The sequence below is a fragment of the Dasypus novemcinctus genome, chromosome 18 (assembly GCF_030445035.2).
Source record: "Dasypus novemcinctus isolate mDasNov1 chromosome 18, mDasNov1.1.hap2, whole genome shotgun sequence".
NCBI lineage: Eukaryota > Metazoa > Chordata > Mammalia > Cingulata > Dasypodidae > Dasypus > Dasypus novemcinctus.
Window position 1 is genome coordinate 44,221,960 of NC_080690.1, and position 14,094 is coordinate 44,236,053.

General features: G+C 41.2%; 1 protein-coding gene and 1 pseudogene across 1 annotated transcript in view; both read left to right on the top strand.

The window, feature by feature from the left end:
• The first annotated feature begins 430 nt into the window (after positions 1-430).
• On the top strand, positions 431-4,589 carry LOC101437869 (glycerol-3-phosphate acyltransferase 3-like; annotated as a pseudogene).
• An 8,721-nt stretch (positions 4,590-13,310) lies between these two features.
• Positions 13,311-14,094, top strand: part of LOC131274336 (histone-lysine N-methyltransferase SETMAR-like) — a 33,469-nt gene continuing 32,685 nt past the window's right edge. Inside the window, exon 1 of the mRNA XM_058280068.2 lies at positions 13,311-13,464. Within this exon, the coding sequence (XP_058136051.1) occupies positions 13,429-13,464 (36 nt within the window). The 5' untranslated portion in view covers positions 13,311-13,428. The remainder of the gene's footprint in view (positions 13,465-14,094) is intronic.

The following is a 14,094-nucleotide window of genomic DNA, read 5'->3' on the forward strand; positions in this document are numbered from 1 at the left end:
CAAACTACAATGAGATATCATTTCACACCTATTAGACTGGCCACTATTAAAAAGTCGGAAAACTAAGTGTTGGAGAGGATGTGTAGAGATAGAAATGCTTATTCGCTATTGGTGGGAATGTAGAATGGTACAGACATTGTGGAGAACTGTTTGGCAGTTCTTAAGGAAGTTGAGTATAGACTTACCATGTGACCCAGCAATACCTTTACTAGGTATATACCAAGAAGAATGAGAGCAGTGCTACAGACATCTGCACACCAATGTTCATAGCATTATTCATGATAGCAAAAATTTGGAAATAGCCCAGGTGTCCATCAATGATGAATGGATGAACAAATTGTGGTATATACACATGATGGACTATTATGCAGTGGTAAGAAGAAATGAAGTTGTGAAGCCTATGACAACATGGAGGAACCTGGAGGACATTATGTTGAGTGAAGCAATCCAGAAGCAGAAGGACAAATACTGTTTGATTTGTGCTATTGTGAGTGAAATATACTATGGAATTAATAATTAGAATATAGGTCACCAGAAAATAGAATGAGGGTAGAGAATGAAAAGCTGATGGTTAATCTGTGCAGAATTGATTAAAAAGTTGTTTGTAAATCTTTGAAATAAATGGAAATGGTGAGAGCATATCATGGTGTTTGTGGCTAGCAGAATAATTATATGGGTATGACAATGGTTGAAACTGAAAGATTAAGGACATTTATATTACTAGAAAGAAGGCTAAAAAATGTAAAATGGGACTATAACATAGAGAAATGTCATGTAAAATATGAATATGGGTGATATTGCATATATGACTGTTCTTACAAAATATAAATGAAAACAAACTAGAGAGAAGAAAATAGAATAGCAGCTATGTATGTCAGGGGAAGCATAGAGAAATTGAGAGGTGATGAGTTTTGTTTGGTTGCTTTTTGTTTATTATTATTATTACTGGAATAATGAAAATGCTCTAAAAATGATTGGAGTGATGAATGCACAACTATGTGATTATACTAAATACCATTGATTGTGTATTTTGGATGGATTTATGTTTTATTAATAAGTATCAGTAAAATTGGTATATTAAAAAATATGTCTAGCAATTCTTCGATTCTCCTTCCTTCAAGAAGCAGAGCTTAAGTCCTCTCTCTTTGACTGTGAGCTGGACTTGGTGACTTACTTCTTTTTTTAAAATATACTTTAAAAAATTTTTATAATGATACTTAGAGTACATAAATGTTACATAAAAAATATAGGGGATTAGCATATGTCCCTCTCCCAACCCCTCCCACATTTTCCCACATTAACAACATCCTTCATTAGTGTGGTACATTTGTTACAATTGATGAACATTTTGGAGCATTGAGACTAAGCAAGGATTACAGTTTACATTGTAATTTACACTCTCTCCTGCACAATTGACTCACTTCTAATGAATAGTATAGCAGAAGTCATGATTCATGACTTCGAGTGAGTCATGAAAGGAATTGCAGCTTTACCCTTGCTCTCTCTCAGATCCCTCAACCAAAGGGTAAACCAGCTGATATGTCATGAAGCTTCTCAAGCATCATTCTGGAGGGGTCCACGTGGTGAGGAACTGAGTCTCCTATCAGTTGCCATGTGAGTGAGCCATCTTGGAATGGACCCTCTAGCTTTAGTAAGTCTTCAGATGACTGCAGTCTTGTTAGAACTTGACTGCAACCTCTTCAGGACAAACCCTGAGTCAGAACTACCCAGTGACGCTGCTCCCAAATTTATAATAATTCGAATTGTTAATCAAGCCTTTAAAAAAATAGTTTAATATATTAGCTAAATTAGAGAAGCATAACTTGTTTTATTTTTCACTATAATATGGCTTGTTTTGCTTCACCGTTCTTGCATGTATGTTTCAAAAAAAGCCAAAATTGATGGTCAAGAACTATAATAAAACAAGAGTATTTGTGGAGAGGTATTGGTTAATGAAGCAATAAAACCAAACAAATGACACTTACATAGAAAATGTAAAGAAATTCAAAACCAAAATAATTTTTAAGAGGAAGATTATTAAATTAAAAAGCCAATAGAAAAAAGAAATTTTGGTTTGATTCAGGGGTGATCTGGGCAGCTTGATTTTCTTATGTACTGCAGTTCTCAACACCCCTTCTCATGCTCGTTCTTAAAAGGTCTATACAGACGTCAACTGTAGTGGAGTAAATACTAAGACAATTTGTCCTGCATAGCTCTCAAACGGGCTAGCACGGTAGCAGCGAGGATACTCTGAAGGTTCAGGAGGTGCATGTCATCCTGACGAAAGCGTACACGCGCGGGGATGTTTTGGTTGCTTTGGTACCCCGTCTGTGCAGAGCGCCCGGCTCCGCCCCTGGAGCTCCCACCCGATTGTCTGGGGTCAGGGACAGCTGTGGAGTTCGGGTAGTCTCCGTGGACTCTTCCGAGTGTGTGCAGGAGCCGTGGAAAGCGCAGACCTAGCAGGGCAGAGCCTCTTCATCAGGCTGACTCTGATGATTTGCCTCATCTTCTTACCTTCGGCCTTAGCAGTGTCTCTTTGAGTGGGCCACAATATGAATTGAAAAACGAGTCCAAAAGGAGTCGGTTCTTAAAAACAGCTTCTGTTGGTATTACTCAAAGATAATAGAAAAAGAGCTCTCTGGTCTGTGAGGAAGGGACTTTGAATTGGCTTTTGTTTCTCCCAGAAGAGATTGGAAGCTACTGTGGAAGGTGAAGTGACCCAGAGGTTCTCCTGAGAGAAGCTAGTGTCATGGTGTCTCCTCACCAGGACCAATATAAGTTTCCACTACAGCAGCCTGGGGCTCACCATGGTCTGGGTTCTGGCTGTCATAGTTCCTATAGTTTCTACAGTGTCCTCTTACTTCTCCAGGTTACTTTGGCTTTCATTGTGATCAGTTTGATGGTTATAGGAACTACACTGATTGGGCAGCTGCCAGACAGCAGCCTCAAAAACTGTCTGGGGAGTGAATGTTGCTCAAGCATTGATTGCTTCCTTCCCACAGGGGAGGTCCCGGGTTCAGTCCCTGGTGCCCCCTTAAAACAAAAACAACAAGCAAATAAACAGAAAAAATATATATATAAAAAAACACCTCAGGGGAGCTGATGTGGATTAGTGGCTTCCTGCATATGCGGTCTGGCATTCAACCCCAACCCGCTACTTGTCCCCCACCCACCCACTCCCCCAAAAATAAAACTGGCTGAACAAACTGATTCTTTCTCTCTCTCTCTCTCCTCCCTCCCTTCCTTCTTTCTTTCTTTTTTCCCATATTACCCACTCCCCACCCACACCACATCATTTTTGTAAATTATATTTTTGAAGATATATACATCACATAAAAAATATAAGAGATTCCCATATATCACCCCCCCACACTCTTCCCACACCAACAACCTCCCCTATCATTGTGGCACACTCATCGCACTCAGTGAACACATTTTGGGGCACTGCTGCACTACATAGATAATAGTTTACCCTGTAGTTCACACTCTTCTCCAGTACATTCAGTGGGTTATGACAGGATATACAAAGTCCAGCATCTGACCCTGCCATGTCATTCAAGACAACTCAAAATCCCAAAAATGCCCCCAAATCACATCTCTTCTTCCCTCTCCCTGCCCTCAGCAACTACTGTGGCCACCTTCTCCACCTCAATACTAAAATTTCCTCCACTAATCATCACAATAGTTTTATAGCAGAATATCAGCAAGTCCACTCCAGTCTATATTCTTCCATTCTGTGGACCTTGGGATGGTGATGTCCTCTCCACCTCTAGATCAAGAAGGGGCTTAGATTCCACATGGATGATGGATGCAGTTCCTCTGTTTGCAGTTGTAGGCACTCTTGATTCCCTGGTGTGGTGGTTGATCATCTTCGCCTCCCTGTTAGCTGACCTGGGTAAGACCAATGAACCAGAGAGTAGGAGTCGCCACTCTGCTGAGGTTCACGGCCCAGCTGTGATCCACCTATCTTGCTGCCAGATCTGTGAGCTAGCACTCTCTGGTACCATTCATTACCATAACAAGCAGTACAGATTCCAGAAGGGAAGCATTTGTGTTGCCATAGATATTTTGTCTTGACAACAGACGGGTGCTGTGTTATGGTTGGCCAGGTTCATGGTGGGCTGATGGGAACCAGTCAAAGAGATAATGGTCAAGGCTTGTCCACATGTCTGGTTTGAACACTCAGAAATGAAAAATTGACACCTGGTAACCAAGAGACTAAAAGAACACATTGCTGATAAGGAAAACAACTACCTATATTAATCTTTCCTGAAGGAACTTGCATCAACAACATTTCAGTCATGATGTTGAAAAAGGGAAGCTTAGAAATTAGAGGAACCATACATCCATTGCAATTAAGTACAACCCTCAGTTTGGTGATGCATTTTGGAACAGTAGTAAATTCAACATTGTGAGCTCCTGCTTCAAATGATGACCAGCTCAGGCATCTTCTGTGACGTGTAGTACATTCCCCCCATCACCAGAGAGAAAGGAAGGATGCAGTCCAATTTGCTAATAGGTTAAGTCTGTTGTTGCTGCACAAGAAGGATTGCTTGAGCTCCCCTGAAGGAAACGTCCACAAATCATAGAAACTGAATGCTACAAGAACTGAATGCTGTCAATTCTTCCCTTACAGAGCCACCACAAGAGACAAGAGAACTCAGGTCCTGGCCAACACATTGATTGCAGCTTTGTGAGACATTGAAGCAGAGAACCCAGTGAAACCATGCCCAGACTCTTGACTCACAGCAACCGTGAGACACTTAATGTGTGTTGTTTCCAGCCTCTCTGTTTGTGGTAGTTTGTTACCTAGGAATAGGTAACTAATATATGTATCTACTAGTTGTGTAGCCTTTATGTAATTGCTTAACCACTTGAAGTATCTGTGGCACAAATGACTAGCAGTCCACCATAAAGTTATGCTCCCTCTTCCACAGAGTAGCATTGTCACTGGGCTGTGGCTGCCCAGCCACATTTCCCACTGCTTCTTGAATCTCGGTGGAGCCATTGACTTGTTCTCACCAATGAAATGTGCGGTTGTTAAGAATGTGAGGTCAATAAGTAATGGGTATACTTTCTCCACCTTCCTGTCTGTTAGGTGGAGGCAGAGAACCCCAAGGTCCAGGGACAGATGAAGCCACAAGACAGAAGTAGTCCGGCTTCTTCAGTCACCTCATGGAGGAAAGCTAATCACTGACCATTGAGTTACTGTTACATGAGTGAGAAAGTAGAGTGTTACACGAGTCAGAAATAAACCCTTATTGTGTTAAAAAAAAAAAAAAAGGGGGGGGGTGGGAAGCCAACAGAAAAATAGTTTAGACACTTTGGAAAACATTTTGGCAGTCCCTTAAAAAGTTAGCATCAAGTTACCATACCACCAAGAAATTCTACTCTTAGCTTTATACCCAAGTAAAATGAAAATACATGCCCACACAAAAACTTGTATACAAATGGTTATCTCAGAATTACTCGTAATAGCCAGAGCAAATGTCCATCAGCTGATGAATGGATAGGCATAATGGTCTGGACATTTCATTTATCCACAGAAGGGAATATTATGCAGGAACAAAAAGGAGTGAAGCTTTGACACATACTGCAACATGGATGGATTCTGAAAATATCATGCTAAGTGAAAGAAGCTAGACACAAAAGGCAACATAAATGTATGATTCCGTTTATATGAAATGTCCACATCAGGCAAACCCTTAAAGACAGAAATTAAATTAGTGGTTGCCAGGAGCTGGGGGAGGGGGCAATGGTGACTGACTGCTAATAGGTACAGGGCTTCTTTTTGGGGTGATGAAAATTTTCTGGAATCAGATAGTTGTGATGGTTTCATAACTCTGTGAATATAATAAAAATCATTGAATTGTACACTTTAAATGGAATGTGAATTATATCTCAAAAAAGCTGTTATAAAAACACTTTAAATTTTATGGCATATGAATTATATTTTGATAAAAAAGTCAACAGAAGCAGATATTCAACATTCCCCATTAAAAATTATGGCTTTTCAGGAGTCTAATATAACCAAAACAATCATATGATCATGTGTCATTGATGAAAGACAATATCAGAGATATTTGCTTGGATATATTGGGCAGATCTGTAGCAAAGAAGGTTAAATGTTATTTTCCAATGATGCTGTAGTCTAACATATTCAGGAGCTGACTAATAAACAAATAAAACTAGCAAAGTATTTTTCATTTCAACTTGGTAAATGCACAGATTTTGCTAATATGTGCAATTTAAATATGTGGTGGGAAGTGGATGTGGCTCAACTGATAGTGTCCACCTACCATGTGGGAGGCCCAGGGTTCAAATCCAGGGCCTCCTGGCCCATGTAGTGAGCTGGCCCACGCAGAGCACCACTGTGCACAAGGATTGCTGTGCCACGCAGGGGTGTCCCCTGCATAAGGGAGCACCACGTGCAAGAAGTGCATCCCACATTGAGCAGCCCTGTGTAAGAAAAGTGCAGCCCACCCAGGAGCAGTGCAAAACACACAGAGAGCTGATGCAGCAAGATGATGCAACCAAAAAGAGACTCAGATTCCCAGTGCTGCCGAGAATACAAGTGGACACAGAAGAACACACAGCAAATGGACACAGAGAGCAGACAACAGGCGGTGGGGGGAGGAAGGGGAAAGAAATACATAAAATAAATCTTTAAAAAATATATATATAGTGGTGATATGAAAAAATATTTTTTTCTGCTTCTCTGGCCACAAACACACTAGCTGTGAAGTAGATGCAACCATGAAAGATTACAGTGCCAAAAAATGCAATTTAGAGTTTAAGAATTGTATAGTAGTATGTTTGGGTGGCACAGATGCAATAGAATTACACTTTGGAGTAGGGAACAAGGTTAAGGAGCAAGGATCAGAATATGAATTAAGATACTGATTCTTGGGAAACGGACTTGGCCCAATGAATAGGGCATCCGCCTACCACATGGGAGGTCCGCGGTTCAAACCCCGGGCCTCCTTGACCCGTGTGGGGCTGGCCCATGCGCAGTGCTGATGCGTGCAAGGAGTGCCGCGCCACGCAGGGGTGTCCCCTGTGTAGGGGAGTCCCACGCGCAAGGAGTGCGCCCCGTAAGGAGAGCTGCCCAGCGCGAAAGAAAGTGCAGCCTGCCCAGGAATGGCATCGCCCACACTTCCTGTGCCGCTGACGACAACAGAAGCGGACAAACAAGACGCAGCAAATAGACACAGAGAACAAGACAATGGGGGGGGGGGGAATTAAATAAAATAAATAAAATCTTTAAAAAAAAAAAAAGATACTGATTCTTCATTAAGAAAATCATGCTATGAAAAAATTTCAGCTGAAGTAAATAGTGCCCTTAGGGATTCAGCATAAATTGTGTTATTATGTAAAAATGAATGCATTGCACTCAAGGTTATTCTTTTTATTAGATGATACTATGGAAGCAGCTGATGATAAAAAATTGTCATTCCATGCTGTGGTAGTTAGAAGCAAGTCTCCTAATGAACCCAGTCTCCTGGTATATCTCCAGTACTATGGTGGCTTTGGTTTGTTACTCCATTTTTACTTCTGAAGGGATCTAAAATGCAAATGCACAAAAAGCAATTTTAAATCTGTTTTGGGGTACACAATGAATAAAGATGTAATTTGCAATAAAAACAACATTAAGTGGAGCAAGGAGTGTAGGAACATAGTTTTTATATGCTTCTGAATTTAAATTGGTATCAAGTCAAATGAAATTGTTATAGATTTAGGATGCTAAATTTAAGCCCCATAATTGCCATAGAAAAAACATCTGAAAAATACATTCAAAAGGAAATGAAGAGGGATTCTAAATGGTTCACAACAAAAACTCAACTAAGAGAGAAGTAGGCAATAATGGAGAAATGAGTGACAGAGAAGACAAAAAAAAAAAAGACTCACAAAAAAAACAAAACCAAAAAGCAAAATGGCAGAAAAAAGTGCTGCATTGGAGGCTGGGCAAGATGGCATCTGAGAGAGTGCACCTCATAATCTCTCCTGCAAAGAAGTGGCTGAGTAGGGTCAGAGTCCTATTGGACCAGGCTGTTTCGGGTGCTTGCAGGGCAGGAGGTGTCTGGACGTTGATTTGGTGAGACAGTGACAGAAGAGATTCTTGCAAGAGGTAGAATTTTGGGTCTCTTACATGGAGATCAGAAGTTGTGGGCGTGACCCTTCCCCCTAGGGCTGGTGACCCGGCTGCAGCGATTCCTGAAAACTTTGTTGTGCTGAGGTGTTCCCAAACCCCGAGTGGGTTGTTTCAGGGGCTTGCAGGGCAAGAGGTGTCTGAATGCTGATTTGGTGAGACAGTGACAGAAGAGATTCTTGTAAGAGTTGGAATTTTGGGTTTCTGACACGGAGGTCAGAAGTTGTGGGCGGGACCCCTCCCCCTAGCTGGCAGCCCAGCTGTTGCAATCCCTGAAATCTTTGGTGTGCTGCGGTGTTCCCAAACCCCGTGTTAACCGGATGTGTGGTTCCCAGGTCTGTATCTCCTAAACCCTGGTAGCCCACACTCCAGAGACTCAAACACCTTGAGTCTGCAATATCACGGACTTCCCATTACCGAATCCACTGCGCCCTGAAGTCCACCTGAGGTCCTTGGTTACCCTAGCCCTCCATGTTTTTTCTTGTTGTTATTTTTTTCTCCTTGAGCTTGGAGGAGTATACCAGCTGACTTGGGGACAGTCTGGGAAGAAAGGAGAGGTGAATCTGCTGAGGAAGCCCAATTTACATAAACGTCCTGGGAGAGGAAACTTGGTCTGGGAGAAGGTGGAGTCAGAAAATCAATTAGGTGGTGAACTTGGCCCAGTGGTTAGGGTGTCCATCTACCATATGGAGGTCCACGGTTGAAACCCCGGACCTCCTTGACCTATGTGGAGCTGGCCCATGCGCAGTGCTGACGTGCGCAAGGAGTGCCGTGCCATGCAGGGGTGTCCCCGCGTAGGGGAGCCCCACGCATAAGGAGTGTGCCCCGTGAGGAGAGCCGCCCAGCGCGAAAGAAAGTGCAGCCTGCCCAGGAATGGTGCCGGACACACGGAGAGCTGACACAAGATGACACAGCAAAAAGAAACACACGCTGCTGACAACAACAGAAGCGGACGAAGAAGCAAGACGCAGCAAATAGACACAGAGAACAGACAGGTTGGGGGGGGTTAGGGAGAGAAATAAATAAATAATAAATAAATCTTTTAAAAAAAAGAGAACAATTCTATTTACGTAGTGTCTAAAAGAATAAAATGTCTATGAATAGATTTAAGCAAGGATGTAAAAGACACGTACTGAAAACTACGAAACATTGCTGAAAGAAATTAAGACCTGAATATATAGCAAGACATCCTGTGTTCATGAGTGGGAAGACTTCATATTGTTAAAATGGCAAGACTACTCAAAGTTAATTACAGATTCCATGCAATCCTGATAAAAATTCCAGCAGCTTTTTTTTTGCAGAAATGGAAAAGTCAACCATCAAATTTTTATGGAAGTTAGAGGACTCACACTTCCCAATTTCAAAACTTCTTACAAAGCTGCAGTAATCAAAACAATATGGTACTAGCATAATGAATAAATATAGACTAATAGAATAGAAGTCAACCCACTCATCTATGGTGAATTGATTTATAATAAGGGTTTCATAAGGGTTCCAAGTCCATTCAATGGGGGAAAGAAGAGTTTCCTCAATAACGGGTGCTCAGATAATTGGATGGTCACATGCAATTTGGACCTCTACCTCAGGCCACATGAAAAATTAACTAAAAATATATCAACATCCTAAATATATAAGACAATATCACAATTCCTAGTTGAAGAGGCTAAATTCCTGGTGAGTGAGGCTAGCATAGAGGTGAGAAACTCCCTTTCTTAGCCCAGCCCCTCCCTATTTATTGAAATTGAGATTCGGATCTAACATACCACTGACTAATCCAAGTTCATGAAGTGTTTGTTTCTTAGTTTTAAGGTCATGTCAATTTATGCCTATGTTTTCTTCTAAGTGTTTTTTTGTTTGTTTGTTTCTTTCTTTCTTTTACATTTAACTCTTTAATCCAGTTAGATGGGGTCCAATTTCATTTTGCATGTGGATATCCAGTTTTTCCAGCAGAATTTGCTGGAAAGACTATTCTTTTCACATTGAATGGTTTTAGCACACTTGTCAAAAATCAATTGTATGAGGGTTTATTTCTGGACTCTTAATTCTTTTCCATTCTATATATCTATCCTTGTGCCAGTACTACACTGGATTGATTACTGTAGATTTGTAGTAAATTTTGAAATATGGAAGATGTGAGCCCTCTAGCTTTGTTCTTTTTCAACTTTGTATGGGATATTCCACAGCCCTTGACTTTCCATATCATTTTCAGGTCAATTTCTGCAAAGAATCAAGCTGGGATTTTGATAGAGATTGTACTGGATTTATAGATAATTGACACTTTATGACAATATTAAGTCTCCAATTCATGGCATAGGATGTCTTTCCATTTATTTAGGTCTTCTTTCAATTCTCTTAACACTGTTTTGTATTTTTTACAGTATAAACTTTGTATTAATACTTTTTGAATTAAATGTATTCGTATTTTATTCTTTTAATGTTAAGTTAAATTGAAATTTTTTTCTTAATTTCATTTTCAGATTGTTTATATACTGCAAGTGTATAGAAATATAATTGATTTTTGTATATTTGTCTTGTATCCTGCAATTTTGCTGAATTCTATATTCTAACAGTTTTTGAGTAAAGTCCTTGGGATTTTCTAAATGCAAGACCATGTCATCTGCAAATAAAGGTAGTTTTACTTTTTCCTTTCTAATCTAGATGATTTTTATTTTCTTTTATTTCATAATTGCCCTCACTAAAACCTCCAATACAATGTTGAGGTTTCCACTTCCTAAAGATAAGAATTGTCCAGTCAGGGGGAGCAGTGTAGCTCAGTGGTTGAGTACTTGCTTCCCATGTATGAGGTTCTGAGTTTAATCCCCAGTACCTCCTAAAGAAAAAAAATGTTCAGTCAGAACTGCTTTATTTTTTTATCTTCAATATTTTAAATTACTTAATATTTTAATGAAAGAAAGGAATGCAACATGTTTTTCAATGTCAGATAAGAATGAAGGACAAAAATTAGAAACTTGGAAGAACAGGGATTTTACATATTATTATGATATGTATCATATTTTAACAATTATCAGTGAAAGGTTATGAACTTGACATTGCCAACTTGCGAAAAGTTATCATTATATGTTAATGAATGTGATATAAAAATTTAAATTTTATTTCCCCTCAAAAGAATATCCATGGGTGCTCTTTGTAATCCCTTGTGTGAGAGATGTTCTCGATGTTCTCGGTGCTGCATAGGGACTAACAGCAGATACAGAGAATGATGTCCAACTCCCAAAGCAGCAACCAGTGATAAATATCTATGGAGAATATCACACAGAAAATGAAATAAAATCCAGGAATCCAATCAGATGCATAAAATGTGGATCTAGAATAATATTCAAGAAAAAGACTAAAAGTGGGGGTTTTTGACGCCCCATGAAACGTGAATTCAGAGGAACATTTTTGCTTGTATTTGTGATTAATCACATTGTTATGTAGCTTTTGTTTAACATACTTATCTTTATGAATACAACTACATATACAGGATTTCATTCTATCTCATTTTTTAAACTATTGTATTTTGGTATTGGTAAATACACTGCAAAAAGAAATCATTTTTTGTTGCTGTGGAAGGGAGGGAGGGAGGGAGGAAGAAAGGAAGGAAGGAAGGAGAAAAGAAAAGAAAAGAAAAGAAAAGAAAAGAAAAGAAAAGAAAAGAAAAGAAAAGAAAAGAAAAGAAAAGAAAAGAAAATCCCTGCCTAGGAAAGTCATAGATCTGGAATATATTTCTTTGATAAGAGAAATAAGTTAATAATGAATGTCATGAATTTGGTGAAATTGCTTTAAAATTTCTCTTCCATTTCCACAAATATACCTCTGAAAGACAGGTATCCTAACCACGAGAACATAAAAGTAGTTTAGATATAAAGTCTTCTTTGAAAAAAGTGCTACTGTCAATACAACCTAGTTTAGATATTAATACTTGAACAGACAAGAAGCACATTGAAACTTGCATTACATCATTAAAAATGTGTTTACAGATATTTAATATATGGAATAGCAACTTCACTTATAACTTTGTTTTAATTATTATTGTGGAACAAAATGTCAATGAAAAGTCATTTTCTATAATAAAATTAGCTTGCTGGTTAATTTTTTCTGTGCAAAGTGTACATTTCTTAAATTATTTTTCTCTGTTATTTTTTTCTGATTGTTTACTGAAATGTAATCTTAAGTGCGTTAAATTTAGTATTTGAAAAGTGGGCTCACAGTTTGTACATCTTTTTTCATTGCATGTTCAAGTAATTTGCTTTTATTTTATTTTAGTAAATATAGGTGACTGACGGATTGAAAAAAAAATACTTGTCCTTTATTGTGGACAATGAGAAACACTGGCTTACTCACGCTGTGCTCCTTAAAGGCAGACGCAGAATTTTATTCAAATTCGTCTGATAGTGGGCCCTACGCAAAAATTTATTGAATAAATGAATGAATTTTAAATCCCCCGGTGCCGAGTCCAGGGCTAGGCATACAGCTGGCACAGCAAAAATCCATAATAATTCTTCTATGGTTAGATTTGCTAGCATTACTCATGTTTACGGACTGCCTCAACGATTTTCTTCACGCTTTTTCTTTTTTGCTCACTTTCTCCTCTTCCCGGAGAAGGCCGTGACGACCACCGCCACCGCCACCGCCACCGCCACCGCCACCGCCACCGCCACCGCCACCGGCCCTCTTCCTGCACTCCTTGATGGAGCAGGATGGCTGTTAGAGCTGAGCTCCGCCCAAACCACGCCCCTACCCAGCCCTCCAGGTCCCGAGAGGACTGGCGTTTGTCAACAGGGGCTACTGAGACTGTTTCTCTATTGTAGGGGTTCTTAACAAGGGGTCCATAAGCTTGAATTGAAAGTCAAAGAAATATTATTCTTGTGGGGACATGTTGGTGTGCGTGTGATATATTACATAACACAGTATAGTATGGACTTTGTAAGGGGTCTGGGTTTTCCACCTGACTGGCAAAGGAGTCCATGGAGCAAAAAAGTTTAAGAACCCCTGCTCTACAGGGACCCTAGCGAGCTCAGACTTTCTGGGGCTTGGGTGGGATTGGGTTACTGGGGCCCGGTTCCCTTAGCCAGCCTGTAAGGCCTGCTGGGCTTCCCGCCCCCTCACATGCCCCGCCCCCACGCAGGCGCCTCCGGAGCTCGCGCATGCGCCAGCAGCCTTCAGTGCCTGGGTGCACCCAGCCGGGCGCTCAGCTGCTGAGGAGCTAAGGGAGGAGTCCACGCTGCCCCCGCAGGCGGGACAGGAGTTTCTCTGCAACTGGAGCCAAGGAAGTGAAGATGGCCACCAAATCATGCCCCGACTGCGACCAACAGGTGGGCGCCGGGGTCGGGCGCTCGAGTCTGCTGGGCGGGTGGGAGGCGGCGATTGGCTGTGGAGAGGCCGCCTCGCCAGGTCCGGGCAAGGAGTCGCCCTTGGGCTCGGTGGCCGGGCTGCGCCGAGGGCTGTCCGGGGGACGTCCAGACGACAGCCCGGCCGGCGCCGCCCTGGCGGTGGTCAGACGGGCGAGTAGGACCTTTCTGTGGCCCGGCGGCGTGGGAACGGGCGTGGGTTTGTCGTGAGCTACGAGGCGCCCTGTCCAGACCCTGTCGGCTCCGGGTGACAGCGGCGGGAGCCTGGGGCAGTGGCCCCAGTGGACTGGCTCGGCCCATTCCAGCTCTGTTCAAGACCCCAGGAGCCCCCTTGTGTCACGGCAGGAGACCCAGAACCGCTGACCGCGCAACTCTCCCCTCCGCTCCCGGCACCCCCCTACCGCGAACTGGACGGACATTGAAATGAGGCAAAAAGGGTTGCAGTGTAATGTCTTTTTTTCTCTCAGATTTCATTAAGTAGGTGCTTTTAATGTTTTTAAATTTTATAATACAAATCGTTAATCTTTTAAAAAATTTTTGATTTTTTAAAATTGCATTTTATCATTTATACATGAACACACATAAGTGAATGGT